The sequence below is a fragment of the Gossypium raimondii genome, chromosome 2 (genome assembly GCF_025698545.1).
Source record: "Gossypium raimondii isolate GPD5lz chromosome 2, ASM2569854v1, whole genome shotgun sequence".
Classification (NCBI taxonomy): Eukaryota; Viridiplantae; Streptophyta; class Magnoliopsida; order Malvales; family Malvaceae; genus Gossypium; species Gossypium raimondii.
The window spans coordinates 3486370-3497640 of NC_068566.1; the positions used below are offsets into that span (position 1 = coordinate 3486370).

General features: G+C 29.8%; 1 protein-coding gene across 1 annotated transcript; it reads left to right on the forward strand.

The window, feature by feature from the left end:
- The first annotated feature begins 5748 nt into the window (after window positions 1–5748).
- On the forward strand, window positions 5749–10539 carry LOC105787730 (uncharacterized). The gene is made up of 9 exons (XM_012614263.2): window positions 5749–5904; window positions 6013–6118; window positions 6435–6573; window positions 7291–7399; window positions 7494–7630; window positions 8549–8685; window positions 8964–9070; window positions 9469–9596; window positions 10251–10539. The coding sequence occupies exons 1-9, from the start codon at window positions 5860–5862 to the stop codon at window positions 10321–10323; spliced, it is 981 nt and encodes a 326-aa protein (XP_012469717.1). The 5' UTR covers window positions 5749–5859; the 3' UTR covers window positions 10324–10539.
- Window positions 10540–11271: the final 732 nt, after the last annotated feature.

The window sequence follows — 11271 nt, forward strand, 5'->3', positions numbered from 1 at the left end:
TAAACACCATTAAAAATATTAGAAAATAAAAATTTAAAATATAATATATAATAAATTTATATAAATAATTTAATATTTAAAAAATATTTTTTCACTCTAACTAGCATAATTTTAGTTTTTAATTAAATAGGTAAATAATTTGACACTAAATCAGATTATTAGTGATACATATTACTTTTGTGGATTTAAATTTTAAAACAAATAAGTAAAAATAAATAGTACACATGATAATCTCTTGATCGGTTTATAATTTTAAAAAATATCAATGTAGCAAAAGAAAATTCAAATAATTCTTTCACTTTTTTCTTATGAAAAATTAAATGTTCATAACTTTTCTTAATTAATATTACAAATTATATGTAGTTTTAATTCGTGAAATGAACATTATCAATTTGTTTTTTGTATGTTTTATACTTGTTTTAACCAAAAAAATAAAAACATATAAATTTTGGTTAATTCGGTTAATTTCTTTTGAAAAAATTCGGTTCGGTTAACGGTTTAAAAAGTTTGATTAATTCGGTTAATACTAGTTCAATTTAGTTAACCGTTTGAAAACCCCTAGTCATTTGGGTGCGGGTTTGAATTTTTTTTTTTTTTGAATTAGGCCTAGTTTTTGAATTGATATGATAAAAGTTAAAAGTGTTTATGTTCACAAGTCAACCAAATATTAACTCACTTAGATTATAACTAAAGGTTTTTTTTTTACAAAGTAATAAATATAACCGTGATGGTATTTTTTGGCGCATTTAAACATACTCGAACCCATGTTATCCAAGTTATTGCAAGTTTTATTTGCCTCTTATGTCAATTTTTATGGAATATATTCTTGTACATTTTCTTTTTCATTTTGGGACTTGGTGTGTGCCATAATTAGTTAGACGTACTATAAAGACCCTCGTATTAGGAGTTAGGTTGTACATTTTACCCTTCTATTAAAAAAATGAGTAAATTAGTTGTTGCATAATATATTAAAGAATAAACGAGTCTTTTTGTTAAAAAAATCATTCATTTCTTCTATTAAAATCTAGTCCTTATATGTCAACATGAGGTACACATGGCACACCACATGTAACTGTTTGATTATTTCATTAGCCACGTCAATTTTTAACAGAAAGGACCAATTTGTTATTTGATTTAACATACAGGAACTTATTTACTCATTATTTAAATAAATATGGTAAAATACAATCAAACTTGTAATACAAGGACCTCTGTAGTATTTTTACCATCGTAATTATATAAAATATTAAAACAATTTTATCCATATATATAAAAATGAAGAAGATTTGTCGGGTTGGGGGGGAGGTTGGTTCTGCATCTTGGGGGAATAAATGCTGCGAAAACTAAAGGGGCAGGGGGGAGTTCCCAACTTGAAGGAGATAATTCATAATTGACAGATTTATGCACTTTTTGGGTCAAATTTTATATTCTTCTTTTCGCTGTCCTTTTGAAAATTACCCTTCCATGCCCACCCATTAACTCCAAAAGGCAAAAACCCACCGACTAATCTTTTCCTTCATTTATACGATAAACTTTTCGTAATGTTGACCTATTCCACCAAATTTTGTTATCTTTTTAGTAGTAAAAATATATGCAAAATATATTGTACTAAGAGTTAAATTATATTTTATTATTTTTATTAAAAATAGATAAATTTATTTTAAATATTAAATTAAAGAAAAAATTTTAAGAATAATTCAATGACTATTTTGTAATTTTTTAAGTTGAGTGACCAAAATGTAAAATTAATAATAGTTTAGTGACCTTGAGTGATTAAATCTCATCATATGTATATTTATTTTTTAAAATTTTATATAAAAATAAAAATATCTAGTTTAGTGACCAATCTAACAATAAAATTGACGGAGGGACCAAGATTTTCAAATAAAAAAGGGACTCAAGGTCTCAATATTAAAATGTAGGGAGTAAATTTTAAATTTTAAAAGAAGAAAAAGATGTTGGCATATTTAAACCTATTAAGGGGGAATCGACTCTTCTGGGAGTAGTCTTGTCTTCGAAGTGCTGTTCTCTAGGTAGTTGACCCGGACCTCAACAATCGAAGAAGTTGTCCCCATGTCGGGGTTTTGTTGAGGACACTTCGAAGACAAGACTTCTCCTAGAGAAGTTGGTTTCCCCTCAACAATTGCAAAAAAGACCAAGGTTGATGGTTTGAGCTACAACGAGCCCAGATGCCTCTATAATTAGTCATACGCCCAATACTAACACCTATCCTGAGCCTTGTAGGTATTGATCTCCACCGGTCGAGGCACCTCCCTCCATGAACCATACATGACTCTCCATAGAGGCTGGGGAGAAAACCCTGACACGAGAACAAAATCTTCGATTGTTGAGGTCCAGATCAGCTACCTAAAGAATAAGACTTCAAAGACAATACTTCTCCTAGAGAAGCCGATTCCCTCTCAACAAAACCAATATAATTCGTATAAATATATTGAATTAATTATTTTAGTTATGCTATAAGTTTTCTATTTGTTTCTTGAATTATTTTCATTATTAATTTTTCCTATGCGTATGCTGTGCTTTTGTATCTAGAATTTATATTTGGTTAAAACATGTTGTTAATCCTTGCACCTTTGTAGAATTTAAGATTTAGTCTCTTTACTTAAAAAGTTAAAATTCAATCCTATCTTTTAATTTAAAAATCATAGTCCAATCATTATCATCATTGGTTGTTTTCAGTCAAAATTTTCAACATATATAAGATATCTATTTTCATCGATCATATGCCATGTCACATGAAGATAGCCTAAAGAAAAACACTTATGATTTTAATAGTTAGATTGAAATTTTTAAATGGAAAAAATGTAACTTTTTAGGTATAGAAACTAAAAATTGATTAGATAAGTATTGCGGCCAAAGAAGTGTCACTAAAATACAAGTTGGAGTCAAATGAGGCTATTAGTCCCTTTCTTTTGACATTTTAATTTTTAAGGATTAAAAAGTCAAAATGCCTTTTGGAGTTTTATTGTGCAATTTGGTCCCTTAATCCAATGACTTAAGAGCATTTGTACGGCCATTTTGCTCGTACAATGACTCTTTCAAGATTTTAATAGAAAACTAAATAAATAAATGGGTCAATGACCTCTATAGCCTTTCTGATGAATGAATGAAACATCTTTAGTTTTGATAAAATATATTTAGAAGAGTAATTATCTTGTCTTAACTTCATCATCTATTTTATACTTGGAAATGTTTGACTATAAAAAATAAATTTTTTTGTACATACTACAATTTGAAAATAATTAAAAGGGCTAGGAAACAATTTTACTATTATTTTGATTTATAATTTTATAAATTTTAAAGAGTTTAAAAGTAATTTTGTATTTTTGGAGGGACGCATACCTCTTTGATTCGTTTCTGATAGCAACAATAATTGAATCTTAATTTTTAAGGTGCCAACAAGAAAGTAATGTTGTTTGAACCAGATAGGATCGCACGGTTGAACTGACTGAACCAAAAAATAATTAGGTATTGATCTAGTGAGAGGTTTTGAACTGATTGATCCAGAAACCACTACAAACTAATTGAACCGATTAAATTAGATTATTTGATTTTTTTTAAATGTTTATTATCATTTTTAATCAAACCATTCGAATCGTAAAATCGATAACTTACCCGATTTGACCACATTACAAGAACCCTCAACAGTGGTTAAGTTGTTTGCCACTTCATTGATTAAGTATGGGTCAAGCTTTAAATAAGATAATGTTGGTTGAATCTTGATTTATTTAAGGTCTAATTATGTTTCTAGTAGGATCGATATTTAGTCTCTCTATTTTAATCTCCAAAATTTAGTAATTTACTTTAATAATTGAAATCGAATCTATAATAATACTAAAAACACTTGTTAAGTTAATTATGTGACAAAATTTTAAATAAAAATTTTACTCACGTGATCAATATTATATGTGTGTAAAACCAAACAAACAAATAAAAATATTAAATATAAGAGTACAAGGACTATAAGCATAATTAGACCTTTATGTTATTATATATTAAAAGAACATTCAGATCATCTTTAAAAGGGAATTGAGTTAATTCTTTTAAATACCCCATTCAAAAGAGAGTACAATATTAGATAAACTTGTGCAATTTTGGACATTGATTTTCCCCAAAATATTTGGTGTTATGATGTAATGGTTATATTTAAAATTGTTTGAATATTTGGTTTAGAAATAATGGATAAAAATAGCAAAATAAAAGCAATAATGTAATATTTAGTCCTTGAATTTGGTGCACTTCTCAACTTAGTTTTTTATTTTTTTTGTCCACATTAGTTCCTTAAACTTGACACATTTTCTCGATTTTGATTCATGTGATGACATGATATTTTGATATTATATCACGCCATCACCTAAAAAATATAATTTTTCATTAAAAAAATAGGTGGTGATATGACAATCTTAGAGTGCTACGTCATTACATAGACCAAAATTGGAAGAAGTTATAATATTCAGGGATTAACGTAAACCAAAAAAGGTTTATGACTAAATTGGAAAAAATATTAAATTCAAGGACTAAATTGTACTTTATCCCAAATAAAAAGGACAATCAAACACAGAGAAGGAAGTTTCTTGAGTCAAGTAATGTTGTTTGTACTAAAATTATAGCTTAATTAAATGTTGAAAGTCCACGGAATTGTGTAGGTGAGATGAAGGAAATTTTCATTGGAAAGAAGTTTCGTTTATCTTAAGTTTGTTTTTTAAAATAATTTTATTATAGGTATTTATTATATGCTATTATTAACTTAATATTTAGAATTGCTCATAGCTTTTTCCCAATCCATAAATAAGAGAATAATACGTTTCAGCACATTCGAATCCACGTCCTTTTGCATTGGTAACAATGTCCATGCCAATCGAGTTAAAACTCAATCGACTATCTTAAAATTTTTTTCAATCAATTGGAAGTGAACAAAACCATGTTTTATTTCTATTTCTTTCTCGGGTACTAATTTTATTTTAGTTTTAAATTTGTTGATGTCATGAGTTCAAAACCATGTTTTATTTTCTTAAATTTGATTTCTATTACCGTCACGATTTAGCATGGAGCTAGGTTTTCTATAACGTTTTAATAGATATGAGTGGTATCGATACGAAATTAACGTTTTATTGTCAATTTTGTTGATTTCACATTTTTAAATAAAATACCCACTTGATAGTCATGTAACTAAAAATGATGTTGTAATGGACTTGAATTTAACAAAATATTTTTAATATATGCAAAAATAATGTAAAATATAAATTTATAGATATAAAATAAACTCAATTAAGCAATAAAAAATAAGAAAATCTCAAATGCATGTTTGTTTCATTGAAATAATTTTATGAAATATTTTCAGAAATTTGTCAAACAAAAGAAAATATTTTACACAGATTCATTCAAACACTAAAAAATATTAGCTTTTTCTAAAAAATTAAATCAATTTAAAAAAAATATTTTTTAAAAGTTATTTTCAATGAAACAAACGAAACTTAAGCTCGACCTTAAATATTGAAACTCAAATTTGACCTATATTTTAAATCAACTTAAAATTTTTTTTGTCCAAATCAATTTCGAGCAACTTGAACGGGCAAAATCGGCCCGTGAAGAATTCTATTTATAAATTAGATTTTTTTTAGATTTCAAATTAGTGTCATCATTAATGGGCTCAGAACTTGAGATTTAGAGTTAGGGTTTTAGGCCTTACTTCTTGGTGAAGCCCAATTCTTAAAAAAAGTATGTGGATTCTGTTTCCAGGCGCCGGATTTCGCCGTTTAAAGTCGTTCCACACAATTTTTGCGTGCGTTTTTGTTGCTCTTGTTGCTCGTCTCCGCCGTCAACTACGAAGCAGCAACAATGGAGTACGAGAACAAGCTCGTTCTCGCTCCCATGGTTCGAGTTGTAAGTAAATTGAACTCCCGTTACCAAATTCTCACTTTCTTAATCAGTTCATCTCTTCGTTTTGAAATTTCGTTATGTAATTGGACTTCTTTTTCTTGGTTGATCCAGGGAACGCTGCCATTTAGATTACTAGCGGCTGATTACGGTGCAGATATTACATACGCTGAGGAAATTATTGATCACAAGATTATCAAATGTGAGCGCATAGTTAATGGTACGTTACACTTGTTTTTCTTCTTTTCTGAACTTACTGGATAATTCCGTTAATGCAACAAATTTTAGGACTATTCTTCTTCTTTTTGCCTTAATAAGGTTGGCTTTAATCTCATGGCCATGTACATGCTTTTAGCTTTTCGAAATAATTGGAATATCAATTCATAAAAGACTTTATTTTTTCAATGAAAGTGAGACAGAGGATTGGAAAGAGGATAGCACCGTCTTTTAATGTTTTGCCGTTTGTTTCTCTCGGATGATTGAACTTGATTTGATTTAGTCATATTTGTTTCTTTTTCCATTATTGTTTTTTGCAGATTATATCAGATCAACTGATTTTGTTGAGAAGGGAACGGATAATGTTGTCTTTAGAACCTGTAATGAAGAGAAGGCTCGGGTTGTATTTCAAATGGGCACTTCTGATGCTGTGAGGGCTCTAAAGGCTGCTCAATTAGTGTAAATTTTATACCAGTTTGGCATTCTTTTTTCTTCTTGTCATGCAGTTGCAATGATGCTCATGAACTGCCCCCCCCTCCCTCTTTTGTTTGCACCATCCTTTTATGCGTGTCATTTTTATTCTAGATGAGTGCTATTAATTACGTAATGATAATCTAGAAAATGACCCTTTTATTGTGTTACATTCTCAAGTGTTATCATCAAATGACTTTCTTTCTTGTCTCTTATGGAAAACTCTAGTTTAGAATTCTCTTCGGCATACAGAAGATGGCTTGAGCTGTAGGCTATTGGAATCCACAAAGGTTTTTTATCAAGCCATAACTATACTGATAATGGTTAAATTTGGAATCCACCCGCATTTGCAACTGAATCAGTTTTATGATAAGCTAATCCTTTATCCATGGAGCCTAGGGCTGGTTAATTTGCTTTTTGTTCTTCAATGTTAGTTATGCTCCTGATAACTCTGGTTTTTCATGACAATAGATGATTGATTTATTAAATGCATAATTCATGTTAAGGGGTGTCTTTATTTTTTCCAAAAATTTAAGTGATTATGATAATTTGATCATTGCTCCATTCCAACTACTTGTCTAACAAGTATATGATTATTTTATGCAAATTATTATTCTATTTTTTATGATGTTGGAAATAATTAATATAAGCAAAGTCAGGATTTCTTTTTGACCTTTTTAACGGTGAAAGTCAATCTTTCTACAGGTGCAAAGATGTTGCTGCGGTAGATATCAATATGGGTTGTCCCAAGTCATTTTCTGTGAGTGGCGGCATGGGTGCTGCTTTGTTGACAAAGCCTGATCTCATACATGATGTAGGTGCCTCATATTATTGGAAAAATCCTTTAATTTCCTTGCCAGTTTGTGCTCTTAACTTTAATCTTTCACATTATTATTTTGCTAATTCAGATTTTAACAACTTTAAGGAGGAACATAGACACTCCAGTAACATGCAAGATCCGACTTTTAAAATCATCCCAGGATACAGTAGAACTTGCAAGGAGAATTGAGAAGACCGGTGTTTCTGCTCTTGCTGTCCATGGAAGGTAACTGTAGATGCAATCTTTTGTGTGTTTGAGACATTTATGACTTTTGGTGTGACTGCAATTTGGCAATCAATGAGATCAAAGTTAATGGTTTCCATGTTCCTTTGTTGTTATATATAGCTGTTTCATCTGTTTAAAGTGGATCGATCATATAATATACCTTTTTAGCCAATAGTCTGTAATGTATTTGTCATATCTATGTAATTATTTCTTCAACTTTTCAAAGTAGTTAAATCTGAACTTTGTTGGATCAGCCTGGAAATGGAAATCAAAATTGGAAAAGGAAAACTCTATCATATTTTTTATATAGCTACAGAATTGTGTTTCTTCAATTCTTTGTTCTGAACCATTACACTTTCTGCATAAGCAGGAAAATGACCTTTTATCTGATGTTATATCTTTCAAAATACAATATTTGGTCATGATTTTATATCAAAATTGGTAACTTCAATGGCTAGCTTAAAGTTGTAGGGTGAGGGGATTAGGGGATAAATTTGGTGAAATCTGGCAGGGAAAGTGAGGCCATGATAGAAGCTTGATGCTTCTGAGAGAAGGAAAATATAATGCTTTAGGAAAATGCTACTCTTGGCAATCATATAAATTATTTAGTGTGCATTAAGTGTCTGGGAATATAATGATGACTAACAGATGCAAAAGTTCAAACTATCAACCATCAAGGTGTTGGTCTAGTAGTGTGAAGGAGGATATTCTGAGAATTAAAGTTGTCTTTGGAAAGTTAAAGGCGTGATTCTTAGGCCAATGAATAGATATTTGTTGTAATGGTATAAAAGATTGTTGTGGTATCAACTAGAAACCAAATTAGGGACACCATATGGATGGTGTTTCTGTGCTTCTATTACATTAGGCCTTTGGTTTTTTTCTTAATGATGTGTTGTATTTTTCTTGTTAAAATTGCAGGCAAGTTGCAGAAAGGCCAAGGGATCCTGCAAAGTGGAATGAGATTGCTGATGTTGTATCAGCATTAACTATTCCAGTTATTGCAAATGGTGATGTTTTTGAATATGATGACATTCAGCGCATTAAAGTTGCAACAGGTAGCTAAAAGATGACTTTGGTTTTCCAATGATATTTTACTTATTTTTCTGTTCTTCCAAGTTTTTGAAATGGTATATGTTAAGTGACTAAAAGACATTCTTGTACCATTAGTATTATATCCTCCTTGCCCTAAGCACTGCCACTGTTATGTTGCAAAATTTCCTATGGATTCCAGACTTAAATTTTTATGCGGTTACCAACCCTGAAGTCTTTCATATTCTATATATACTTTTATATTGTGGCCTGATATGTGTCGATTTTTTTTTTTCTCTTAAAGGTGCTTCATCAGTTATGGTTGCAAGAGGTGCTCTCTGGAATGTTTCGATTTTCTCTCCCAATGTTAAAGCACATTGGGAAGATGTGAAAAAGGAGTATGTTAGGAAGGTAGGTTTGTCCCTACTGGCCAACTTAAATACAACTTGATATTGTGCTCCGCAATTTCTTCTTAAACAATGACAATACCTTTTCTTGAATCTATACCAGTTTGACAGAGGAATGCAATTTTACTAAGTATTATTTAAGTTCACTAATCTCACTCTTAGGTCTAAGAAACATAATATGTGATATAAAAGAAAAAAATTATTGAAGTAAACCTGTGCTTGTTGAGTAATGTTTATAAATAAGCAAGTTCTTCTGTTTAATGCTCCCAATTAATTCTTTGCATTACTGAAAATTTTCAAGTTTTTGTAGCTACTGTTTCTGCATGCTGATTAACTTTCACACCTTTTGATACTGAATTGAACTTGCCTCGGTTTACAACTTTTTTTGACCTCTTATTTCAGAGCATATTATGGGATAATGATGTTAAAAGCACAAAGCATACGTTAAAGGAGATGATAATGCATTACTCCTGCCTCGAATTCCCAGAGGGAAAAGCCATCATCAAGTCACAAAATTTGGTAGATCTAGCGTAAGTATGATTTTAGGTTTACTTTTATGGGTTTTGGTTGCCCGTGTTGCATTATTCAATCACTTTCTCATCTGCATTTGCATTAGTCATCCATTACAAGATGGTTGCTCGTCTTGGTTATACTACAAGATAGATATCTTTAACTATGTTACCTAGATTAATGGTGAGTGTTTGAAATTTTGTTCTTTTAAGGTTAACTTGATTTAGAAGTAGGGTTTTACTAATTAGTATCCTTAGGGTACTTAAATCCTATTTGTAGTAATAAGTGCAAAATTCGAAAACTTGATATTCATCATTTTCAAATATCAACGCATCAAAGTAAATACATTAGTATATATAGTAACCTAGAGTGCTCTTAGAACAGCCATTAGCAAATTCCTTAAAAGTATTACCCGATTACTTGTTTTAACCGGCCTTTGCTTGCCAAAATGAACTCAAAGTATATTTAAATTTTCTTAAATTTAACTTCTACTCGTATTAAGAACTCGGCCTAGAAATTAATACAAGGGCCTTTGTATCAGCATCATACATTTGATTGTGCGCATCGTTGCTCACTACTACTTTTAGAGTTCTCAAAATTCCACCACTGCCTGCATGTGTGATCCTAGTTCTAAATTTTCAATTCTACATACGGACCTCCATCTGATTGTCCAGGAAAGTTTACGGGGATGAAGAATATTACGAGTCGGTTAGGGCAAACAGAATCGCACTCGATAGGCATGCATGACAGCACCAAGAACCTCCAGTAGACTGAACTTGCAAAAAAAGAAAAAAGAAGAAGAGGTACCCACTAACCAACCTAAGAAATTAAGGGTTCCTGCTGCTGTTGTATCTTTACTGAAATATATGTTACATTATAACTCAATAGCATGTATTGGTCTTTGCAATTGTCTTGATATTTTAAATTAAAATTATGTCAAAGAGTGGTGAATCTCTTAGTGTATAGCCTAATTCACTAAATAGATAATTGTTAGTGTTAAATGGTTTAGAATCCAAAGAAATTAGATATTATATAATTTTCTGTTATTAAAAAGCATTAAAGGGGTGAATTTATGTTGCTTCTATTTATTAGTGTTGGATATTTATATTAAACATGCATATGAATGGAAATACAAGGATATATGATTTATGGAAAAGAAATTTTAAAAAATTTGACACGTTATTAATTGATGTCAATTAAAACCTTTTAAGGTTAGTTTAAGAATATAAGGATATGATTAGAATCTAGAAAAAATTATCTTATGTTTAGAATATATTAAACACACTTGGACTCGAGTTCATTTATTATTTAAAAATAATAAAACATCAAATTATATAATTTCATATTAATGTTTATATAAAATATTTTTATTTTAATTTAAATTAGATCGGATTTACTCAACGATAAAAATCATTACTCAAGCTTAGATTGGGCCAAACAAAACTATGAAAAATTGTATTTATTTTATTTTTTGAAAAATAATTTTAAAAAGCGAATTGATTTTTTTAAATTATATTTTTTTATGCTAAGATGATTTCGCTCATTGTTTAATAAATTTTCTTGAAATTATTTTTTAATTTGTTTTGGTGAAAACACAGAACAAATTATATTTGTTAGAGAAGAAACATCATTCTTGGACAATTAAATTTATTTTATTATTTTATAATAAATTATATCTCATATAGATTTAATAAT

Excerpts from the sequence above, each read along its gene's own strand:
- LOC105787730 (XM_012614263.2), top strand. The coding sequence starts at position 5,860 with ATGGAGTACGAGAACAAGCTCGTTCTCGCTCCCATGGTTCGAGTT. Across the intron at positions 8,686-8,963 it reads GCGCATTAAAGTTGCAACAG|GTGCTTCATCAGTTATGGTT; the intron begins GTAGCTAAAAGA and ends TTTCTCTTAAAG. Across the intron at positions 9,597-10,250 it reads CAAAATTTGGTAGATCTAGC|GAAAGTTTACGGGGATGAAG; the intron begins GTAAGTATGATT and ends CTGATTGTCCAG.